The sequence below is a fragment of the Anopheles coluzzii genome, chromosome 2 (genome assembly GCF_943734685.1).
Source record: "Anopheles coluzzii chromosome 2, AcolN3, whole genome shotgun sequence".
In the NCBI taxonomy this organism is placed as follows: Eukaryota; Metazoa; Arthropoda; class Insecta; order Diptera; family Culicidae; genus Anopheles; species Anopheles coluzzii.
The window spans coordinates 30659621-30685558 of NC_064670.1; the positions used below are offsets into that span (position 1 = coordinate 30659621).

At 47.6% G+C, this 25938-nt stretch overlaps 1 protein-coding gene across 1 annotated transcript in view; it reads left to right on the top strand.

Annotated features, from left to right (window-relative positions):
- The window catches only part of LOC120953614 (uncharacterized protein DDB_G0271670), a 60435-nt gene that overhangs the window by 2250 nt on the left and 32247 nt on the right, over positions 1 to 25938 (top strand). Inside the window, exon 2 of the mRNA XM_040373740.2 lies at positions 8017 to 9478. Coding sequence (XP_040229674.2) covers positions 8405 to 9478 — 1074 coding nt within the window. The 5' untranslated portion in view covers positions 8017 to 8404. The remainder of the gene's footprint in view (positions 1 to 8016; positions 9479 to 25938) is intronic.

A 25938-nucleotide genomic window follows, 5' to 3' on the forward strand; every position in this document is an offset into this window, starting at 1 on the left:
CCGGAGGGTGTAGCCGAATCGACGATTTATATGATGAGTATTTTATTGTTTATTTTCGAGGATGGGGTGATTCGCAGCCAAATCCTCTCTGTTTCAATTTACATATGTGCCAAACAGTAATCGATTAAAAACAGCTCACTATAAAAAACCAACCACTCCACATAAAACTTTACAATCTTGTGGACTATATCGTCAAGCGATCGCATGCTCATGGATGCTAAGTTTAAAACAATTATAAAACCAAACGACCCACAACCATAATAGCACTTTCACTCGCACAAAAATTGGAGAACCACATTGAGTGATAAAACCGAGTGGTATAATGGTGCATAATTTATGTTGGCAAGCCAAACATACAGCATCTTTGAGTTTACGGACAGCGGAAGGAGCTGTTAATAGATGCTGTACCATCCACGTTTTTTCTTTCTTTTGACCACGCGCTTAAGCTTTCACCACATTTCGGAAGCTGTGAATTGTTTTGAATCGTTTCAAGCACCGCCAGTAAAGCCGTGTGAGTGGGCGGGAGGGTTAGAGAGCCCATCATGCGTCCCCTGGCGTATGTAAAACTGTTTGCCATATTGCCATAAAAACGGATCATAAATTTGTTGTGACCAATTCCGTGGCCAGTTTCCCGTGGCCAGTTCTTTCCGCTAGCTGCGCCATTACGGACCCAATGGAAAAGCGCCCCAAAAGTGACTCCCCGAAGCGCTGAAAGAGCGTTCAGTTCTTTTACGGGGTTTAAAATCGCTCCAAAATACCAGCAACCACCAGATGGATTGTGTTTCCGTACAACTTTGTACAAGTTATATCTGCAAAGCTGAAACCCTCTCCTTCTGAGCTGTTTTCCCATAACCCAAACGAAATAAGGCCCCGATCAGATTCGCTCGGTTTACGAGCCTATTAATGGTGCCGCAAAAAAACGGATCCCGCCGTGTGCGGTCTGTTCGGTTGTTTGCATATTCCAATTCATTAATGGACTGGGCCAGACTGAACTGGATGTCAAGTTTAAAAAGGTACCAGCGAACGAGGCTAATCCAAAGTTGCAAAACGGATCGAATTAACGAATTCAATAATAAAAACCAAACAGCAACGCTGCTGTAAAAGCTGGCATGCCGCCAACCGGACAATATTGGAATTGTCCTCGATTTCGCGTAAACAAAAAAAAACAAGCTTACAGCAGGCAAGAGGGAAAGCGAAACCCTCCCGGCAGTGGATGGGGCCGTGTGAGAAAAAGCCATTACCCAAACCGAAGTACTTTCCGCAGCATAAATGCACTTCCTTTCCCTGCGCGCCGCACCAACAGCAGGCATATCGATCAATCTTCGATCTTTGAGCTTTCCGCGATCGCGATCGCGGGCTGGTTTCCTTTCGGCTTTGGTGTGTGCTGTACGGTTTTGCTGTGTTCCGGTTTTCCGGCACAGCCACCCGTTTCTAAACTGACACCAATTGTTTTCGGATTGCTTTGGTAACCGAACTGACATCTGTGCCCGATGCTTTGAGCGGGCGGTCTTCTGTGGTGTGTGCTCGATCAAGCGGAAGATACAAAAAACAGATGACCGAATTATAAGCTCATCGAACAACTGACATTCCGGATGGTACATTCGAACACCTCTGCGATCGCTTTACTTTCGTCGCTTGCGTCAGAGGGTGAGGCTGGGGCGATGATTTCATTTACTTTGCCGCACGATTAGGAGTCGGTCGAGCAAATAAAAGCGGGGCGGGCGATAGAGAGGGGAAAAATGTATGACCACAACATACGACGCTGTACGAAACTGATTGTTCGAAACGTCAATGAGTTTTTGCCATTGTGCCACATATTTCCGCCTGGCCTTTGCCATTTGTTTGGACAGAGAATTATGGCAAAAGGTGTTACAGACGAGCCAGTCACGGTAAGAGCATTAACTAAAGGAGAAAAAAAAATACAAATAGTGTTAGATCGTTTTCTCCAAAGCTTCACAAAAGCTACAAAAAGAAAAAAACACGACGGTGCACACAATTCTGCACATTAAAAAAAGGGGGAATCGAGAAAAAAGTGACCCAAAAAATGGTGCCAAAAAATAAAAACGATCTCACCCCACCCCCACTATTAGCAAGCGGAAAGAACTTCCCTTCGGTTACGGTTCGGTACGGAATTTCGTCAATATTTGCCACCCGTACCCGCAACGCTTCTCACTTTATTCCGCTCCACTCCGCGGTGAAAGCTGCTGCAACGGGACACACTGACGCTGACAAATTCTTCACGTCCCGGTGTGTATCGAGGGTAAATCGAGATCAGAGGCCCGCCCAGGCCCAGGGGATGATCGGTTGGCGACCGCAAAAAACGAGCACGAGAACATATTTTGCTATTTATGTTACACAAATGATGAGGAGCGCCGCGCAAACATCGGCCCCCCTCGAAAGGTGTCAAATTTTATGCAAACAAACAACAGTTAGCTTAAACGATCTCTCAAAATGAGCGTTCGCAAAAATTGGGATTTGATTGCCTGCCAGTGTTGCCGGTGTTCGGGGCTAATCAAATGGCCGCCTTTTAAAATGTTAAACAATTTAACGGCACAAACACCATTTGGCGCTTGTGCGGGCACACGCGTTGTATGAATAATGTATCCACCTAATGGTGGGCTTATCTCTCGCACCGGAGAGCGTTGCCTTTATCTTCCCCTCCCATGCTGGACAGAACGTGGCAATAATTAGGCGAAGAGGCAAAGGAAAACAGTACTATCCCTGCGATACATTCATCATGTGCCACGCGCTGCTCGGTTACAAACGTTAGTAACTGTTTGCCGAACGGTCAGGATGAAACTTTAATGACTGTGTTAAAGCTTATGGTAACACTTCCACACTGCCACTGGTTGCCGATTGCTCCACCATCCATGATGGAGTAGTTTAATTAGCCGCTCACAACCACCGAAAAGACAACCCTTCCATAAATCAGTTCACAGTCTCGCACGTGAGTGAGTTTGGGCGGTAGCCTAAATTGTGCTGAAATTAAAATGCATAAAAATAATGAGCTCTCGTAGTAGTGTTTTTATCACGTTTCTGCTCGTGCACACTGCAATCACGCACCCGTACACCATTCCGGAGCAGTATTCCGTCTCACGATCCGTGGTGCAACGAGTGTCTCGTTTTCATGGGATTTAATAAAACGCACAAACATACCACTCTTCCCTACAAAAAAAAAGTCAAACAAAACGCTCCACCAAAACGAGATTCTTGACATCTTAATGTTTACCCTTTTCAACCACTCGGACTACGGGTGTTTTGTTTGCTTTTCCATCATCAACTGCCCGTTAGAGATACATGTTCCCTTTCATTTATACATCTAAACGCATTTTGGATTACAACCGTACCGAGGGCGAGGGGTTGGCACGGCTGCCAAGGTAGCCCACTTCCTGCAACGGAAGAAAGACAAGTTTTTGTTCGTAAAACAATCTGTCGACTGAGACCGCGAGCGCAGCTTGGTGCAGCTCTTGAACTGGAATGATGTTGAGGGTGATAGTGACAGACACGATAAAGCGATAAATGCCGCACAGTCACTATTTTTCGGCGCTGACAGTTGAATTCATTAGCATAACGCAGAGGGATTGTTTTCACCCTGTGCGCGTAAGATAAGCCCCAGAAGCAATCGCTTGAGTGTGGAATGGAACAAAAATGTTCGAGTTGCAGGAGTTATATTTGTTAGTGGAAATGCTCATGATATCTCCAATCGAATTATTGATATAGACATCAAACACTGAAATTCCACATTTTTTTGTTGACCTACAATCCAATTTCTAATCCAAATTTAAGATTGTTAAAGTAGACAACAACTCTTTCGCGCAAGAGTTTCAGGAGCTGGGTTGCGCAGGAGATGTCACACGAAATGTCACCTAGCTTGAGCTTACAATTATTACAATACCTTTTCTACCGTTTCATGCGCAACTCGACGAACGCTTTATGGCTTTATGATTTATGCAAGCTTCCATCCGCTTCTAATCCCAACAACCCCATGGAAACTCAAAACAAAAATTCCCAGTTTCTCCCCAACCACTGGAGGAAGGTTGAACTTTCAGTTTTGTGTGTGTGTGTGTGCCTGTGCTGGTGTACCCGCCTGTTGTTTTCTTACACTCCGAATTATGACGAGGCGAACGAACCACCCACTGCCACGGCTGTAATCATGATCATCTCATGATCGTAAAATTCATCTCACCGAATTCACCGGATCTCGCACCGCACTGCTGATAGCTGGTGGGCTTGCCGATCCCGCCGGCCGGGAATGTGTGGAAAAGGGGGCACACGAACGGTTGTAAGCCATACCGCAGCCATTTGAGGGAGGTGGGAGAACAGCCAGCAAGTCTCCCCAGACACACACACACATACTCGAGGGGTGTGTTGTGGCTGGTGCTGCACGGAAAGAGGAGAAAAATCCAATTTTCCCATCCCCAGAAACAGAAACCGAAGCCAGCCAAATGCCAGCCATGGCCCGCAACCATAGGCGCTAACTGCGAAACTACGTTGGAATCGGGCTTTGAAAATCTTGCGCACGGTACGAACCCAAGCCAGGCGGCAGGAAGGAAGAGCGCAAACTGCGATCTAATTGCACTACACCCTCGCAATTGACCGTGAGGTTTTTTTCCACAGTTTTGTTTCTGAAGGAGAGCCTTGCAGCCCCGAAACGGCCGAGAGATCGCAGTTCTGGCGCTGAACAATTTTTACCATCGCTGCTTATCACTGCATTGTTTTGTGTTTTTGCCTTCTTTCTGCACTTTTCTGCAAAAGGCCATCGACATTTGTGTCTTTTTCCCGATCGTTTGTGTATCACTAATACTGCAAGCGTCACACATAGCAGCTTTCCACAAGCGTTAGCACAAAGCACTGACACGCAGAATAAAGTTGTAAACATACACTATATATCACCATAAATTTAATTCCCATTAACCTCCCCATAACCATTCATCCATTCTCACCCTTTCTGGTACGGCGTGCAAGAACGCGTCGGGCGCTAACGAGAAGCTAAAACTAGCCAGCCTCAACACAACCGACTGTTTCTAACCACCCAGCCCCGAGGGCCCCAACCATAATCACCAATCGATTACGGAACGCAATCAATGGCTGTGAGCCGGGCGCCTATTTCCCGGTCCCGCTTTCGGTTCGATTCCCACTACGAAAGAATCCAAATTTACGAGCTCAATCTGAATCGAAATGGGGAAAGGAAATGCACCCGCACGCACACAAGCACGTATATTTTACGCTCACCGCCTTTTGACACCTGATTCCATTCGAGAAAAGTTGTGTTTCTGCCTCCTGCCAACAGCGGCTGCGAAGGAAACGTGTTAGACTGGATGTGAAAATTCTTGCCTCAATTTGTTTGAACGTGTTTGCTGCCGACACCTTCTCCGGGCGGGACGAGTTAGAAATGAGAAATGCCCTTTATAGTACGATCACCTGTCGTACGGTTAACAGTGGGCTGTTTTATTTCCACCTATCGATTGGATTTTGATTTTTTTTTAACTCCAAACCTGACGACCTTCCCTCTATCGATTTCAAATAGGAGCCGTGCAGACGCCACTGCTGGAGGCTGCGCACAGGAGTGGTCATAAATTTAATGCCTCTGCTACTGCTGCGCTATCTATGCTCTACGCTCGGGAAGATATGCTCGTAAAACTGCGTGCGAGTAGTCCATAAAACTGTCCGTAGCGTTGTAACACTGAACCGTGTCGGGTCGGATCCAATTTCCGTACTCATCAACAAGCGGCTGCTTGACCTAGGTTTGGGATCGGGGCCCGTTCGCTTCTCTTAGAGCCGTACCTCACTCGAGCAGGTGCAATGGGTGCTGCAAATAGCTTGCCAGACCTGTTGAAGATGTGATTTATTACGCCGCGTTTTCGGTACAGCAAAGGTAACTGCACTTGAAGATGCCTAGAGAACGGAAATGTAGGTCAAAAGTAACTTTCTCCACTTCGAGAAGATACGGGAAATATGAATAGGCGAATATTTGGATACCCATTCGGTTGGTGCATGAGTTATGTTGCGTTCTAGAAAATGCAGCTGCATGAAATCTGCATGCTTCACGATCTTTTTACTGAACATAATATTAAAACTCAAACCTTCACATCTGTTGGAGCAAAAAGCAAAAAAGAAGGAGGAAAAATAATCCACCTACCGCGGTCTAATTAATTACCAGAAGGTAACCCTTACTTCCCGCAGTAATTACACATTTCGGGCCTCTTGGGTAGGTGGGTTAACCCTGCGAACCCAATTTCTCGCTAATTAAAATGTCTGCAACGTGTGAAAATGGGGCGTTCTCCTGGTTGACCTACCGACCGATCTGTCGATCGTGTGATCTACAATTTTGAGGGTTTCACAATTGAGAAACGTAACATGAACTTTGCTTCTCTCTTTTTTTTTTGTTTTCATTTCGGTATTCGCTGGTGGGACGTAATTAAAGCATTGAAAACTCACCCACCGCCGTACGAATGTGAATCGAAACCGTGCCCCGCCGCTGGTGAAACGAACAGTACACGGAAGGTGTATCTATTTGATGTGCAACCTTCCCGCAAGGTTACCACAAAAAAGGGAACAGAGTCTTCCCTAATAAGGCCAACGCACTGAGGCATTGCGTTTGATGAACAAATAAAAAAACAAAACATCAAATGTGGTGAGAGTTCAGACAAAAAAATTATCTTTTGAGAAAGAAGCAGAGGCACGCGACAATTGACAGGGCTTAAAGGGGAGGTCTTTGCGTTTGCTCTGCTCCTACCAGCCGTAGCTGTATTGAAGCTGCTGGCGCCTTCGTACCGGTACAATTGCGCCTTACTACGATCAATTCGTTCCCTCAGCCAACCGGATCCAAAGCAAATATGCAAACGCGTGCCTACGGATCGGGAACGACAGCAAAAAAAAGGGCGTAAAAGAAGGAAAAAATCAAACCCCAACTGCCGCCAGCATGACAAGTCAATTAAGCAACTAGAGTACGCAAATGGATCTCGATCTCGGAATGGCGCGGTTCCACCACGGCCACCACTTGCAAAACCCGATCGCTCTCTGTGCGACTTGCACGCACAAATGGGAAGATCGCACCGGTGCTATGACGCTTCAGGCCCTTGGGCCTGGGTGGGATCCGGCGTGCGGAAGTAACGATTCGGTTTGGATGTGTTACTTACATGCGCGACGAAAGCGCACGGGGATCGGATCGTAATCAGCCTCCGGTTTGACCTGAAAATTGTGTGACAGATCCCGATCTAGGTCGCTGTCGTCGATCGAGCCTTGGTTCCAGTTCGTGCTGGTTTGAAAATGTCACCCACCGACCATTGAGTGTTGGCAATTTTCCATCGCCTTGTGGTTTGCTTTTTAAAATACAGCTTGGAGAAGAAAGCCCGATAAAAGCTTGCCGTAGAGAGGGGTTCTGCAGAGAATTAAGATATCAACGTATTAACAGTTCTTGAAACATTAGAACCTCCAAACGACATTGGTATCTTGATGTTCTGCAAATAAATTGTCTATTTTCTTCAATCATCACCAACCCCCAAACGAACATGATCATACAACAAAACAACGCACATTAAGCGCACAATAAGATATATCTCTCTCCCTCAAACACTACCACAATCGCCCAAATTAAAACATAATCCTCCCTCATTTCAAAGTGCCTCGCCAAGCTAACCATTTTTGACTCATTATCTTATCGTAATGGCATCGATAAACGATGCGTTTTGACTAGTGCCCGAAAGCCATCCCCTCCTTCAGATTGATGGATACCAAAGAGTCTCGATAAGAAAGGGGTCGCCTGTAGTAATAATAAAAAAACTGCCCCTTTATCCTAAAGCATCTGTCTATCAGCTGTCTGTTTCTCGTCGTTTTACCTCTGTTCTGTCCGTCTTTTTTCTTTGCCTAGCCAAGCTGCGCCTAATCTTTTCACGATCCACAAAATGTACAAAAAAGCGTTTCTCATCGTCATCATCATCATCATCATAATTTTTAACAGCAAAGACTAACCTATAATTTTGTTCTCTATTTACCTTTCCCACTTTCTCGTTGCAGAACTTGCAGCCATTTTCCCGAGCCGGTGGACTATTTGTCTTGGAAAAGTGCTTCCTTCGTCCGATCTCGGAACGATCTGTCGCTCTCTGGAAGGGGGAGGCCTGTAAAAACCCGATTCAAGATACCGGCTCCAGCATTATTATTCCTCCCGCCCAACCAACGTGAAACAATGTGGAACTGTTGAGACCGGCCTAAAGTGTCTAAGCGTCACCTTTCAACCTCCGTTCCCTTTCGTTTTTGTGCTGCAAAACTGCACCCCATAAAAGACGCCCCCTGCCGTGGTTCGTGCGACCCCCTGTGTGGCGAATATAATTACCGACTCGTGAAAAGTGTCACTCCGGGTTGCGCATCGCCCATCCGAGCATCCGATTCCGCATCCAGGTGCAAAATGGTGACCTGTCAAAAGTGGTTGGTGCTGGCGGTAAGCTTGCAGCTGCTAGCGCTGGGAACGTGGGCGATACCATCGCCCGCCAGCTCGAAGCGGACGGAGGAAGCGGCACCAGCGGCCACCGTGCAGCTGGATTCGGACACCGGGGACGATCGTGAGCTGAAGAGCGACGACGACGGGTACGACTTTCTGTCGATCGATCAGCTCTTCCTCAACAACCCGCAGTACCGGCAGCTGATCAGCGATCTGCAGGCCCACACGTTCGGTAGCAACTGGCGCCGAAAGCGTGATGTTGCCGAAAACGAACTGCCGGAAGCGTTTCGCAGCGACGAATCGCTAAGTTCGCCCCGCGCCTCAACCGTACCCTCGACGACGACGACAACGACGACGACGACTACAACGACGGCAAAGTACACGACGAGCGCGGCTGTTGCTTCCAGCACGGCAAACGAACCGCTCGTGACCGATGTCGGCTCCAACCGGGACATGGCAGCAGCTTCATCCACCGCTTCCGAAATGCCGAAAGCGGCCGCCCTCACAAGCACACCGGCAAAATCCAAGGAATCGCCCAAGGAGGCAACAAAACCGTCCACGGCCAGTTCGACCGCGGGAACTAGCACCACTGCAGGCACCACCACCACCACCACCACCGCAGCATCCTCCTCCGTCACGTCAACGTCCGTGCGGGGAAGCTCGACCGTTGCTACCAGCGCCTCATACGGTTCGTCCGGTTCCACGGAGGCTCCCGTCGCCCGCAATGCCACGCTGGAAATGACGACGGCGGCAGCCCCGATCCGTGCCAGCACTCCGCGACGTCTGTCGCACAAAAACAGCTCGAACAAAAACAAGAACAAGCTTACGGCCGCCATGGCTGCGGCTGCCCAGGCCAACAAACCGACGGGCAGCTCGGGCGGCCCCGGACCGAGCACGGTCAACGTGAACAAGGTCAGTGTCAGCAGCAACGCGGTGGCAAGCAGCAGCAATCAGCTGCCCCAGCAGACCCCACCAGCTGTAACGATTCCGGCAACGGAAAATGGTACCGCGTCCGGACCGGCCGGCAACAATAAAGATAAGGTAAGTTTTGGAGGGGATGAGATGAGAAGGCAGCTTTCGGAAAAGATTGTTTCTAACATTGTATCACCAATCACCGGAAAGCACTCGGTGTGGCGATTACTAAACGCTAAGCGGCTCGCCAAACCGTTGCGACGCTTCGGGGTGGTCTGCAAGCATTCTGGTACAGCAGGACGGCATCCTTCTTTCGCAGAATGCGATGTAATCGGGAGGTAGATTGTAGCCTAATTTTTGAAGCGACCTAAACTAGGGTATAGCGTGATGGAGCAAAAAACTAAAACAAAACTGTTCCAGTGACCGAGTAGTGTGTGGCATCATCGTCGTTCCCGCGCTCCCGATGCGCGGTGGAAACGGTGAGCGAAGCAGCCGAAAACAAAAATCTCATCAAATGACACACCAAAGTCGATCTAGCCAACGGGACCTGCCAGTGTTGGTTCTCACGGCAATCGACGGTACGAAAAGTCGACGGTTCCGGGAAAGCGTTTTCCTCCGGTTTGTGCTACTGCCTTTACTCAGGCGGCTCCACATGTTGGAGTTTGTTTTACTGCCAGCCAAGAATTGCATAACACTGCCCTGACCGTGACCGTACGGGCTTTTTAAGCCATGATCTGGCGAACCATAAAATGATACATTTTTATTGTGCAACACCATTGCAACACTTTACGATGTATAACTCCTCCCAGATAGCTAGAACAACTTAAAGCACTTTAAGCGCCTTCCGAAGGCGGCAATAAAGCTTCTAATTAATTGCAAAACACCTCATCATTCCGGGCGGGTAAAATGTAGAACAAATCAGCAACATCGTCTCACCTACATCGCCTACCTACGAGCAAAAACCGGACGGGGAAAAGTCCATTCTCGACGCAAAAGTAGGTTGTGTACCAGTGCACTATGCCGAGGCAAATGGCTAGCATTGAATTTATGGCCCCCGCTTCATTCCCGATGAAAGTTGCACTGGGTAGGGATGGTGGGCAACATTCTTCCGCTCCGCTGTGTAGGTGCGTTTATTTTTGCAAAGCCTCTATTTAGACGAACAGCAAGCAAAAGCAGGCCCATCCGAATAGTCTGCTGCGTCTGCTGCGAGAATCAAAACACGCTGTCCAGGTCCGGCTAACTGCAAAACTCCACAGCGTTTGGGTTCCACGTACCGTATGCTTTCTACCGGCAACGGCGGTCGTACTTCGTACCTCGTTAAGCTCGCCCCATCGAACGGTTCCTTAACGGTTCATTCGGCCCCGTATGAATACGCAGCCAAAACCAACGCACACTCGACTGAGCGCTGGCAGACGGTCGGTTCTGTGTGTGGTTCTGCAGTAGGCCACGTCGGCTTTTCGACGCTTCACTGCTTGACAAAAGGATTGCCTTAGACACTGGCACCATGTTCCCGAACGCTGAATTAATCAAGTCAGCACTGCTATCTCCAAAGCTTAACAACTCCCCTGGGCGCAGAGAACAGCTCCATTACAGCGGAATATTGACCGCGAACGATCGCCGTAAGGAGGCGGCCCGCCAGCATGCGATCCGCCGCCGAAGCAATCTGCGATACGCTAATTAATCGAGCGCCTTTAAGGGCGTCCCAATGCATGTTAGGATCGGCGGACGAGATAAATCGTTCCGCTGCAGTCGGTTGAGTTGGTGCATGGACAGCAACAACACGAACAAAAAAACGAATCCACCGAACCCATCAATCGCCTTGATCTATTGCAAGCGTTATCGCACCCACCGTATCAAGGTGAGAGTGGGCTCCAGGGACGCATTAGCTTGTGACATCAACCCGTCCTGGAGAATGTCTTCCGCGTCTTGCATGCAGGTCTCTGGAGCACACGGCCACAGTGGACGGAAGTGGTTGAGCGAACCGATAATGAGCCGTAGGCGTGTCTTGGTACGTAAAGCTCGCATGCTTAACCACCAGTACCTGGCTACAAAAACGTCCGCAAAACGCCCCAGAACGTTTGTGCTCCAGTGTTCTGGGCGGTGGCAAGATTTACGAGGCGACTTTTAACTGGACGTCGCGTCACGTAATTTGTTCCCTTCGCTGTCGTCCCAACCCGTCCGCGAAAAAAGGGCGATTCTGCACCGTTAGTCTTGTGGTCAGTCCTGCTAGAGGCAATTCCTCTGCACTACAAGAAGTGGCGAAACGTGAAGAATTTGTGTCACTACGTACAGTCGGAACCGGGCAGGACGACATCGCGCGGCGAAAGCGCCTTTATGTAAAACATGCTTGACGCGTAACCGCAACCGTAGAATGATTCCCCTTGTTGTCTCTTTTATCACCACGTGTGTCTGAAAGGTTCTCAAAGAATGTTTGCTGGGCGGTTGGAAGAATGTGAACAGTTATCAGTAGCCTGCAGGCCTGGTGGGCTATAAAGCTTATGTTGATTATAAGATCGTTAGAACTATGAACGGTGCTGTTGGGATTCGTAAACAGCTTGTAGAACTAACGGATATCCTATGAGCTGTACGTTTTGCTCATCAAACGAGGTTTATTGATTAACGACCTAATCGTTATAATGGGATGGTAAGGGACTATCTACTAAACTGATTTATAATACTATAAATCAAATATTGGGAAACAGCACTAGCTAAAGAACATCGCAAGGTTTACTACGAAACAGTCAAAGAATAGAAGAATAGGTAGAAGATTTAAATGTAATAAAAATTCTAAAATTGCAATTTTCTTTGACTTTAGCAAAAGATTAACCATATATGTGAACATCAGAGGCGTTTTTGGTCAATTTCTACGCCATAATGGACACGGAAATTCGTCATAATCCCAATGGAAGAAGCTTTTAATGTAGATTGCTTCACGTTTTCGTTCATAATAGTCTTTTCTTTTCTGTTCAAGATTCACTGCAAAGAAGACTTCTAATTTAGAATACCAAAAACCCATTAGCTGTACGCTTAACTTCATTTCAACTACAAAAGATCGTTTTCCTTCACGTCTGTACATCTACTATAATGCTGTCCAGTTTTGACAATCTACCAAACTGTGCCATTATTTCCCGTCTGCCTGTCAAAACAGCCCAGGGCGTTGAAGCACAGGATTAGCGATGTGTATACCATCATTTATTAATGCTTATACTTCCACTTCTGCTTCTTCTTCTACAAACAACTCCCGGTTCTGTGCACATATCTCTTCATTCGATTCCACCTGCCTTTCTGCCAACCGACACAAATTCGCATCCAGAACATTAACGTTGCGAACCGTGAATTTTCCGTCCAATTATCTCGCCACTCGGCACGAGGGACACAGCCAGCCAAAGTGATGTGTAAACAAACGCGGATGCGCATAATCCGAGCAATCAGCTGGGGCGGGAGAGAGATGCTTTTCCACAACCCATTATTGGGTGGTATTGGCCTACACTGGATCTAGATGAAAAGACGAAACGACGGAGCTTTGGCGAAACGTTCTAGGATGTGGGGACCCCCCTTACTGCTACGGCTAGGCGATCGTAATTGACCGGGAGACTGGAACTCCCGTACGGATTGAGACAGAATGAAGAATGACCCAAACCGAAACCCGGAGATGATCACCTTCACAGCCTACGGTACCATCTAATTGGATAATGATCGTGCAGTAGCCACCGGAGAAGCCCTTGGCGGTGCTGGCACTGCTTTTGCAGCAGCAGCTGCTGCTGCTGCTGAAAGAATCACGTTAGATCCACAATCACAAGGTCTCAGAGGTCTGGGCGATGGTTTGGTGCCATTTGTTCGGCAGTTCAGCACCCGACAGCCAGTCAGATAGCAACGTACACTGCTTTTCTTCTTTGCATTTGGTGTGCGATAGCTCGAAATTAAGCCATTCCCTCTTCGCTTTGTCCGCTCCCGGGATATACCGGAGTTTCGAATTAAATTTAATTAAACAAAATTGGATGATCTAATCAAACGTGTACGGTCGCATCAGGCCCGTACGAACTGTGCCGTGGCTAGCGGGCCGCCAGCAGTTAATCAACGTCCAATACCGTGCAGTCCCGAGATTCCGATGCGTACGATGATGTTGATCTAACCAACCGGAACACGGAGCGAGACGAACGCTCTTATGCGCTCATCAACGCAACCTCTTGTGGGCTTCTAATAATCGCGGACAAGGCAAGAAAGCACGTGGTAAGTAGGGAAGAGCAAGCAACTGGCCACCTTAACCAGCCTTTGGCTGCGCTGATATCGATCAGTATGGGAGTACGGTTAGTCGATTGAATTGACAGTTCACGCTCGCTTTGGCGTCTCGTTTCCGGCTGTAACCGTGGACGGGCCCGTCCACTTCCAGCTTCCAAGCAAAACGTTCAACAAATTCTCTACATTTGTGCATGATGCCACTGCTCTTCCCGCGATCGCCAGTTCCGGCCAGCGCAAACGATGACAACTGGAACGCTGGCACCGTTTCGGTAGCGTACCGTCACACACACACACAACGGTCCCCCTCCTTGGATGATACTTTTTTCGGTGTCGATTCTACCATACTGCCATAGCACTGACACACTTCACACGCCACGGAGGTTGAGCATAAAATTTAACGTTTATCATAAACGCCCTTTCATGGTGCACTCTCCCAAGGGAAGCGAACGCAGAACGAAGTGCTCACGATCCACTTTTATGACGATTACGTTCCATCAAAATCACACTCTTTTAATTATTTCATTTTGTACGGACCTTTAGAAGCCGTTCACTGTGGGACGTTATGTTGCATCGTTTTGTTGGCGGCAACCGGCAACCGACGCAGCAACGATAAAACCGGAGCAGTTCTCATGATCTGGAGGTTGTTCTTTAATGCGCACTTACGTTTCTTTCCCCGGATCGTGCTTTAATTTCGTACGGTTTACCTAACCTGTGTTGCTGTTTACTCATCACCGTCCACGTTGCGATGCTTCAGAAACAATGGCAGGTCTGCTGTCGTATAGCAAAACCGTTGCTGCGTTGCTTTTATGATAAATGGCTCCCTTTCTGACATAACATTTCGAGCCGTTGCGCAACGAATAAGGCGATTTCGTTGAGGTGTGTATAAATATAGCTGCCTGCGAGTCTATCGTTTTGCTATTTCTGCTCCATCAAATACGATTGCGATCGACACATTACCGCTAAGCTGGCAATTGATGTGCATAAATCGAATTGATCGTCACGACCGCACGCACTTACAACCGACTGGCACTCTCGATCTTTCTCCTATCTTTCTCTTTACTGCCCTTAGATCGCTTCATCTTGGCTGTGCTTCTTGACAGCATCCGATCAGCTCCCGTTCCCTGATCGCGAAGGTCGATTGCATTCTGGTGCTGCTTCCTATCATTCCTAGAACACAAACACCGACACACACACACACACGCCCTCAGAACGATGCCACCCATCGAACCGGTCCCGGTGGGGGACCAGTTTTACTACATCGATGCGCAACCACAACCCGCTTGCGCTTGCGCACCTGATGTTTGTCCCAACGGTGTGCCGTTGCAGATGTGCGCCCGGAGTTTGCCCCAGCTTCCGATCCCGGGTGATCGACATACCACCGGCCGAGCGGTTTGATGCAACGTGACGGCATGCCAACCGCTAATAGCCTTCAAATCTGCAAATTAATGTGCTCGCGAATGGATGATGAACGATCCAGCCGGCAGCACGGTGCGCTCCTTCTAACTCTGTTTTTTTATCATCGCAAGCGAAAGAACTGATGTTGCGCAATCATTCGGAATGGGAAGCATTATCGCTGGACAGAACACAACTTGTACGCACATTCCTCTTACCCTGTGTGAGCTGGTTTTTCTTTTTATTTCTGTTTTAACTTTTGCTGCAGGGTTAAGTTAGAGTTTGTACCAGCCAACCAATTCCCGTTGAATTCCCCTCGGAACAACAAGTTGACACTTGTTGGGACGAAAGAGGTAAAAGAGCAACGAAAGAGCAAAATTGATTTAGCTGACAAATGCGGTTCACTGCGCTCTTTCTCCGTACCCACAGATCCCAAATGCTCGAACCGTGTTACAGTGAAAAGGAATTTGCTACCCGCACCAAACTCCGCTGGTCACACAATTACAAACTTCCCTTTCGAATCGATCACTGCCCTCCGGCGCCCAGCTTTGCGCCGAGAGTGGAGCGTTGTTTCTTTGGACTCACTGACTAAACGACATCCTTCAAGCTAGACGTCAAACTGGCCCCCATCTCGAGGACGGGCGACTGCAGTATTATTAGGCTGATGGAAAAATTGATTTTCCGTTCCCACCACCACACTATCACACCAACATGAACTGACATCTTAATGGCTGATTATTTGTACCCAGGGTTGGGATTGATTTTTGCAGGAATTTTAATGCCACCGCTTTCCGAAAGCATTTCGCGTTTTTCCCGCGATAGATTTCCATTTTTTTCCTTTCTGCACTTTTCCCAGAAAGCGTTTTGATTAGCAATTCAAATCGCTGGTGGATTGGAGCAATGATTGCTGCTAATAATTACTCGCACAGAGAGCAATGAGAGTCGATGCTGGGATGCGCTGGGATTTCGATCGGCAACATTTCACTAACGCTGCTTCCCACACGACGCTCGTTGTCGGATCGGATGCAGATGTGAGATCACGTCACAGCAAAGACGAAACTGACCACAAGAAAGACGATAATGGTAATAATAAGCATGCTGGCGAGGGATGATTTATGTTTATCTACAGCATAACCGTTGCGATGCGGCGTACTGCCCCTTCCTTGATATGTCCCCCGCCTCCAGTACGATCGATTAACCCAACCCCGGACGGATTACACGCCGGGTTCGTCACCTACGAGCGGCATTCAAGTCCCCGCCCTACGCAATCGTCCATCGAACGTACGAGTTTGTCGCGCCTTTAACTCAACTGTCGCAAAACGGGGTGTACTGCGAAGCGTGTAAAAACACACCCCTGCAATGATACCTGCTGCACCGTCGCCAGGTCGCCAGGGGTGCGAATTGGAACGTTTCGGTTCGCACCGCCAGCCTTCACTTTCCTATCCCTAGGATAGTTGTATTATTAGCGGTATATACCGGGTCGATTGAAATTAAACTTTAATGATGATTGTTAGTGCCGGTGCGGCAGATGATGAGAACCTCAGTGTCGCCGTCCAGCTTGATGGGGCGAGGTTCGGTTCCCCACGATGTTTGCAAACCATCCCAGGGGACAGGTTGATCCTGAAGCAGTGGTCGTCGGTGGTTCACACCTTTGTGAACTTGTTCCATTCGAACTTTACCCCGAAGAATGCGAAGGAAATGGAACAGATGACGTCAGTGCAGCGGTTTGCCGGCGATCGTTTCCAGCAATTTCTGATGCTTTTTACGCTTGTGGGATATTCTCTTTACCGCATCTGTGAGAGAGGATGATTTTTTTTTTTCATAAAAATGACAGATCATTTCCTACACATCCGTTCTGCAAGAATACAACACAGCATAAATCAATTATCGTCATCAGTACCACTCCCGGGAACGATTTATACATCTTGCTAAGTTTCTGTGACTGCAAACGGGTTTTGCTGCTGAAAACTTGTACCCTTCCGGATGATGCTGTTATTGGACAATTTTCTCACTGCCGTTTTTGTTCTGCCTCTTGCTTCCATTTGGCACTCAAAACATGAAACCCAAGAACACACTTTATCGAGCCTCCAATCTTGTGTAAAATTCTATTATTCTTAGAAATAGCTTCAGGCGCTTCTATAAACAACTTGAGGCGAGAAAAAAACGTTACATTCCCTCTAAGTTTCCAAGCAATCGGCGCCAGTCAAATAAAAAGTAGCGGTACCAAACGAATGCCCTCTCACAAGAGCAATTGTGACGCGATTTGCGACCATTTACTCTGTTGACCCATAAAATCGGGAATCGAAACACAGCTGGACTGCATCTGGATGGTTGGTTGGAACGAAATAAACGAACAAACACTTCCAAAAACCGTGCCAAATAAATAACGCAAAACAAAGGCGCAAACACACCGCAAGTCCAGTCACCCTTGTGGGCCTTTGTCCGGACTGGCAGAGCGAGTAATTAAAATGAAATGCTCACTTCACAGAACGGTGATTCGCACCACGTTGGGAGGAGAATGCGTTCTTGTAGCATTAACGCTTTGCCGAGTGTTAGAGAGCGGAGCCAAATCAAATCTACTACCACCATCACAAGATAGCGCTAACCCAACCACCCGAATCGAAATGTGTTGTGAGCTTTACTTCACGGCAAAAGACAACCACACAGTGTACGGTAAAATTTAGAATCGCCAGCTGAATATCACGGCCCTTTAATCCGCAAGTATGCGCGAAATAATAAAAAAAAATACCCCAAACCGCTATTGTTTTGAAGTAGGATAAATGTTTAGACACAGACTCCGGGGCAGATTGCAACGACTGCCAGGCGAAGTACGTAACACAGAACAATTATTGCCGCCCCGCCTTCCGGGACCTCACCGCGACCGGGAGCGATTAGGGTGATTAAAATTGGGGTCAGTTTCATGGCTTGATCACCGCCGGTCCGGTACTGTTACTCGCCTTCGTTACTGTTTCCGTACCGTGCGTCACCGGCTCAGCCAGCTACGAGGGGGTTTGGAATCAACCTTGCCCTACCTGTTAGATCATAAAACTGACCTCATAAAGCATTATTAATATGCCGGGAAATGCTTTTTTGCTTCTGCGCTTCTTCATTTTTGTTTCGGTTCTCACAACGTTCGTCCATTTTCGGACCGTATCAAATTTACAGGTCCAAGCCCTAAGCGTGTGGGAACGCCGAAAAGCTGGGCTGGGATATTTGAAGAATTTGCAGACCGTTTTTGTATACCGCACATCGGCGGTAAGCGACGAACCGTATTATGGATGCATTTGCACGGTCGTATTAAATTCCGCTTCAGGTGTTCGGGAAAACTAATTTAAAGCCCCCTTTCGGTTCACGAATATTTTGCAATTTCAGTGCAGACAGGCCAAATTTGCAATAACAACGAAAGGCGAATGCCTTTTTCGTGCAAATTCTCATGACACGCTCCCGTTACTTCGTACTTTGCAAGCGTCCACGGAAGCGTTCTCGACGGTGGAACAAAACGACAAACGGTGAACTGGTTCAATCAAGTTGGATGTTGCCTTTCTTTTCCTTCAACCGATGCGCATTTCATCTACCCGAAAGCGCAAACAATGCCGTGAATTGGAAGGAATCTTCCCAAACACTTGTCGAACCCGAAACGCAAACGAATGTAATTGAGTCATGGAAAATGTAAACTCTCTTCCGTTTGTTGATTTTTCTCGCATGCTCCGCGTTGCCCAGACTCGGATGCGCGTTTGCACTTGGCGTTCTGGTATCCCTCACTTTGCCTCACCAGAGCTACCTGGCGTTCTTGTGGGAAAAGATCCCGTTGCACACGCACGCTGGGAATAGGTTTTTGGGTCGATTTATCCAAACACTCCCCAAACCAAACGTTCCCTTCCGTATCTGTTTCAAATGAAATAGGGGGAAAAAACCCTTCGCACCCAGTCTTTCTACCCCATTCCCTTTCTAACTGTGATGATTATCGTTTTAATCGCCACTCTACAAATTAACGGTCTCGCCTCCGTCCTTCCCGTTCGGTTAGATTCAATATTCGGCTGGAAAGGGTCTGGAAAGCCTTTCATCCATGAGGAGCACGTTAGTGTGGAGTCCGTTCGGCCTTACCCCAACACAGATGCATTTACAAGGCTGTCAATTTGGAACGGTAAAGGAGACAAACATTTCGATTATGATTGCTGCAACATGTTTTCCTGTTGAAATTGACCCGTTTTTTTTTTTCGTGGCATGAATTAGCATAAAACATCAACCGAAGGTCAGTTCAAGGCACAAGGGATCACAAACCCCCTTTTCCAAGGCTCCAATTCCAAGAGCGCTCAAAATGGTGCGATCATTACAACCACTATCGCGTCGCATCGCACGGTCATAACGGTCGAACCACAATAGGGCTGATAACGATCGATTGCTTTAAGTGTGTGTGTTTGTGTGTGTTTGTATGATTTGCATGAACCCGACATAATTCGTTTCATGCTGTGTCACGAAACGGTCAAAACGGTGATGCACAATCGAAGGCATTTAAATGATCAGCATGCACACGACCTTCTGCTTGTGGTGCTTTCGAAGCGATCTTTCTCGCCCGCGCATGAATTATCGCAGGAAATTGATCATACAAATATCGACCACAGCCATTGCTCCATTGCTCCATGCATCCATTGCTTGCGACTCGGTCGCAACCAGACCCTGAAGTTTGCCTGTACATTGCCCATATAAAGCGGCCGTATCCACGTTTTATCATTCCATCCAAGGTCTTGCCACAGAGAAAAAAAGTTGCACTCCGTTACATTTTCCCTCGGTTTCTATTGTTGCAGTTCAGCACAGACAATCTAATGACCTGATTACCGGTCAATGGCGGTTTAGAAATTCTGCCATTTTTCCATATCTTCATCATCGAACCCGTCCATTTTCCACTTCACGGTTCATTTGAGACAAAGTACCCCAAACGTACCATTCGCTTTCCACAGTGTGGAACGGGCATATCACCGGCCTCGTTCGTTTCGCTTCGGAAATGCAGCAAAACATCGCCAACACTGAGCGGGAGTTTGAGAGTACATTCCCTGCTCCAAACACTCACACCACAATCAGTACCACCGTGCGAGGGGGAGGGGGAAAGTGTAAAATGATATTTTGAATGCGTTTTGATAAGTAATCATTGGTTTGGCAGTGAAAGTGTAGCTACGGCCTATCGCCGGTGTGAGATCTAGTTTAACACTCGCACAATTAAAGAATCAAAACAATACGCAATGACCTACATGGGTAGCAATTGTTGCCAACAAGCACAGCAGCAGCTAGTTTCCGCAGATAGTTCCATGTAACTTCGGCAGGAGTGTTTCAAACTGAAAAACTATTTCAAAATAATGGTTGAAAGTTCTTTTCCCCTTTTCATCGCACGTACACACTCACCAAGGCCGTACAGAAACGATTTGTAATCATTAGCAAATCAATCGCGTTAATACACGTCGATTGCGGCCTGTTGATGCTTATCTCCAAAGGTACAAATCACTTCACGACCTCCGTACGGTCGACTTCAACACACAATCAAGAAACTAAAGCTCAATCGGAAGCAATTTTACGCTGTTGTGCTGATGGTTCACCTTGTTTGGTTCGCTCGATTCACCCCCGAGATGATTGCACCGGGGGGGTTATGTTCTTGCTATGTTGTTCAAGCGAGCTCTGCAACAACACTCCGCCCCGTAACGATGCAAATTATCGGAATTTAACCGCGTTCAACCCAGAACAAATAGACCAAAATTGCCGTTTGAGCTGGCAAGAACACAAAACGAAAGGAAGAATGGTTCGATGCGAAGCAACATCGGGGCAAATATGCTGCTGCTCAGCATCCGAAGAAAAAAAAGCAATCTCATCATTCACGCGATCGAGCTAAGCAGCAGGACGATAACCTCACCACATCACGCCGATGCTTAACGCTTCTGTATCGTACCGTTTCTGCAGCTCATCTCATCAATCAATTAATTAGCAAGAGTTCGTTTGCCTATGCGAATACTTTGACCTACGGCCCCCCCGATAAGTTCATTCGCAGTCTTTGAACTCTTTGGGCAGAACGATGTGCAAAACGGTGGGCAAAACGATGGATAAACACGACTTGTAATCTAGAACCACAAAGCAGGTAATCGTTTTCCCCTAATGAGACGTTAACTGTTCGTCGCTGTCAGAACGTGATGAAAGTAATAAAACGGCTAAACGGATCAGCTCCGGCTAAATTCCAATCGCTCCAACAATGTGCTCTATCCGAAAGGAAAGCGTAATCCGGGTTCATCCCCATCAGCGGTCGACCTCAACCCATCTGCTATTTCTATCTGCTACCGATTGATTTACGATCGAAAGTAAGCAAAACACGGAACTCGCGTAGAAAGTAAAGATCGACAAAAACACACACACACCCGAGAACCAACCACCCAAGATCCTTTAGCAGACGGTGTGAAAATTATCATAAATACAATGCAAAACGCAAAACAACCTTCCACCGGCGATTGAGATGTCGGCGAAAGAGAAGGAACCCTCGGCGTAGACATGTAGGCTTGTTGATGGCCCCGGTTGCTAGGGGGAATTTGCAAATACGTTCACGCGAGGCGCCAAAAATCCGTGACTGAACTTTGGAATGGGCTTCTTTTAGATGCCCGATCCCGCTCGCAGCAGCATATCAGCATTCGGTTTTTGTTGTTTGTTTCCTGCTCCCGCCCGGCCCGAGACTTTCCGTTCCCAAGCCATCGCCGCACAGCCCATGCTAAACAGGTCTCGCCTGCCGTGGCAGGTGAAAAATCAATCGGCAAATTTATAACCCCTTCGGGGTGCTGCGGTTCAATCGCCATGGGCACACGATGATGGCTCTCACTTTCGTTCTTCACCCCACCGGCCGTATTTGTTGTGAATAGTTTCATGTTCCTGTTGATGGGTGGTATAGATTGTTTCATCTAGTTTTTACTGCAATTGACGGCGACCACCTGTTTTAAGAGCTGCAGCCGGAGCAGCCCGTTTAATGAGCTTGAGCGGCCGGCTAATGGAACACGATCGGAGGTCACGGATTGCGATAAGCGCACTTTCCGATAATCGCACACCGACAACAAGCGTGTGCGCGAGAGGGAGAGGCTCCAATCGCCATTAGGCCGCACCATGCAGAGCACAATGTGGCGCTATTTTGCCATTCAGTTGAAAGCTGTTGCAAAGTAAAAGCACTACCCGACGCCTTCGCTACCACCGCCAGCTTCGGGGATGGGGATTTGGAAAAAGATTTTCCGTCAAATTTCACTTTCACGCTCCACCTTGGGGATCCGTTCTTTAGAAAAGATAGCAACTAGTTGCCGTGTAGTTTCGTTTTGTATTTTGTTTTGTGGTTGATCTGCTTTTTAGCCGAAAACCTGATTTTGAGCCTTAGAGCGCGGTCAAGTGTTTTAGCAAGAGCCTCAATAAGCTTTCTTTGAGCGATGTATGTTTGTATTTCACGCCTTCGATGGCTTGCGGATTGTAGCAAGCGATTCATATCGAAGTATTTCAATTCAATTAGCTCGTAATGGCTATTTAACTACTGAGGAGTGTAACATAATTGACTTATACTCGGCCCCGACCGTTTCTTACGCTGCATATAATGAATATTGATAGTAAGCAGCTTGGCTGGAATCGTCTAGCTAAATCATTTTGCATTAACACCGAGCAAATGATGCTTGCTGTAGCGAATTATGCTGATGAATTACATTGAGTGGGAGTGGGATGCATCATTACTTCTGATGGTCACATGTAAAAAGGGAGAAACTATGTTAATTTTGGCTTGAATTGAGACATTGAAAGAATACGAATTCGATACAAAAGGTAAAAACTTACACATCATGATTAAACTAATTATAGGCAATTGCTATGAAAGGTAACTTTCACCTTCTTTTTGGTACTTTTTAATTGAGACAAGTTTTAAACGTGTAAAGAATGTGATAGTTGAACATGTTAACCAATTTAAAGTGTGGCAATGTTTCGCTATCTTTAGTATTTGTGCCCTTCCTTACCCATTCAAGCTGATAACATGAACGCCATTTCAATTGAACCATTCAACGGGAACAACAATAAGGAGCAACGACTCAAGATTCCTTCCTGCAGAACGGGACAGTTGGCTTCGTAGGAGAAAAAAACCTCCCCACACATACTTTCTTAAAGCTTTTCATGTGCGGGAACGGAGCAACGGACCCCGTCGATCCAACGGGAAAGGGAATTCGGAATGAGCGTTCCGGCCTGCGTCTAACCGCTCCGCCCTTTCTCCCCGTTGCATCACTGGTTCGCGTTGATTGATTGTATGACTGTGGGCGATTATCATTAAATTCAGCCGCCTCGATACGTGCGCCACCGGCCACCGCGCGACCATCGACGCGATTGGCGCCAAAAGAGACTTGAACGATCGTACAGACGGTGTATAGGAAGCGTCATCCTCCCCCGGGCAGCTTGCGGCGGCGCGATATCAAGCGCAATACACACATCTCTACATGAGCGTGTTATTTTGCTACTCTTCGCGTACCACTTTCGCCTGTCCCGCCTGTGTTTCAGCTCGGCGCTACTCATAAATTCTTACCAAGCGCAATCAATACGCCCTTGCGCGTGCGTACACTTGAGCGAAGGGAAGCTCACGGTGTTCCTGCTCATCGTGCTACGTCGTAGGTACTGTTAGTTTTATTGTTCCACCGGTTGGAGCGGTTGGCTCATCGTCACACAGCTGAGTGGTACAAGTCGGTGGTCCTCTGGCACCGAATGAAGGAAAAACAACTTGACGAGCTGAAAAACAGGCGCCCACATACGCGAAGCACACAACATAATCGATGCAACCGACCAGGCAGCAAGACGGATGGTCGCGATTTCCGGATGGGAGCAAGTTTAATGAAATTTATCTATTAACAAGCTATAATTCAGTTAGCCGTACCGCTGGCTTGCATTCGGCCGGTCAGATTGAGATGGCGTTGCGGGCAAATAGGTGGAGTGGACCGAAAGTCGGCGTGTAATCAGCTGATGGCGATGGACACGGGGATCCAATCAGCCGCTCTGATTATCGTTCATCGAGGTAGGGTTCATAGATTTAGATTAAATGTTGCCCCTTCACTTTGCGTTCGTCGCGAGGGTAGTGTTCAAAATGTGTTGCCTTTCGGGGACGGTATTACAATGAGAAATACAGCGACATGGAATAGTTCAGGATACATTTCTAATCTCTACGCGACTTCGCATAGAGAAAAGTGATTCCCAACCCGTAGGCAGGCAGCGTTAAGGCTTGCCTCGGCCCAAACTTGATCTCCCCGTACAGATTTCGATGGTAATTGTCTCGGTAACTGTGTGCATCGAGGTATTGAAGCCATCGAGCTGCTGGTGCTGCTGCTGCTGCCGACTGACTGGCAGCGTGGTAAGGATGATGATGTTGATGATGAGATCATTAGCACCTTTCTCTCGTTTTTCGAGCTGCTTTCCATCGGCATCCAGCGGCATTGTTAGATTCGGCACAACGAGGAGTAGGTTTGGGGGGGGGGGCGAAGTGAAGAGAAAAAAGCGCGGCATGTAACCGATCGGCGCATAAACCACGAAGCATAATGTGCCGATGGCCTCGATGGCCGAGGATTGGCATCGAATTTTCGACGAAGCCAACCTGGCTGGCCGACTGAATTGCGGTTGATTGTGAGAAGCAGGAAGGAACATACACACACACACATACACAAACATACTTCAGGCCATAAATAGCACAAACCTAGTTCCTGGCTACCTTAGAAGCTGCTAACGATGCAGCCTCCCTTTCCTTGCCCTCGCTCAAACGGTTCCAGCCAGCCTCATACCGACGAGTAAAATGGGTAAATGTGACGGTCTATTTTTGGAGCTACCTTTGGACCTTTGGAAAGATTCGATTGAAAGTTAAAGCCATTTTTTTTTTTTTTTTATTTCTCGTAAGGACGGCCTGGTTGGCCGTATCATTATGGACTAGACTTAAATCTAACATTGTTGGTTCTATTGTATTTCTTAATATCTATGGGCTGGCCGAAGCACATTTCCTTGCTCGGCTTTGTGCACCTTATTCCGGGTGGGCTCGGATTCTGTTGTATGTCAGCCGTTCTCTTTCCATAGTGTCTATGGGGAATTCCAGTATTCCCATCCAAGGGAGCAGGGATTTAGTGTATATGGCATCGACACCGTATTTTACAGGTGTTAGGTGAGCGATGGTTTCCAGTATCCGGGTTGTCTAGTGCTCCGCGATGGCTTGGTTGTTCTAAATCACCACTCTGAGCTCGTCATGGTGGTGAGCTTCTGCCCCAACCGTCGGTTATGTGTTCAGACTGCCCGAGGATCACTAAACATAATTTAACATACAACGTAGACAATATACTACACACTAAGATTACTTCTAACAAATATGCTAATAGGTACAATAATACATAACCGGGTAAATATGTACGCGCGAGAACACTAATAAGTGTCCACACGGCTACGCGCGTGTAGATGTGGACATAAAGAAAATCCACATGCACACACGCACACCCATGCATACACCTACCCATGCACACGAACGCCCATACACCCTAAGCCATACATGATCATACCTATACATTTATTGGGTCTCTAAACATGTAAGTTCGGTACGTGATTACAAGGTGATGCCAACCTCCTTAGCATATCTGTGCAGAATTCTCGCGTATTCGTAGTCCCTTTGACCAAGGATGTCACGTATTGGGACTTCAGGGTTTCTCCCTATTGCTTGAACCGTCGATAGTAGTGCGGGTCTTGTTGTTTCAAACTCCACACATGACCATATGACGTGGTCGATGTCGTGGAATCCTTTGCCACAGCTACATACATTTGTATCAACGATCCCTATACGTTGTAGATGTGCATTCATCGCATAGTGGTTTGACATGAGTCTTGATGTCATGCGAATGAATCCACGATCTGCCTGTATGCTTTGAAACCAAGGACGTTGTGTCACCCTAGGAGAGATG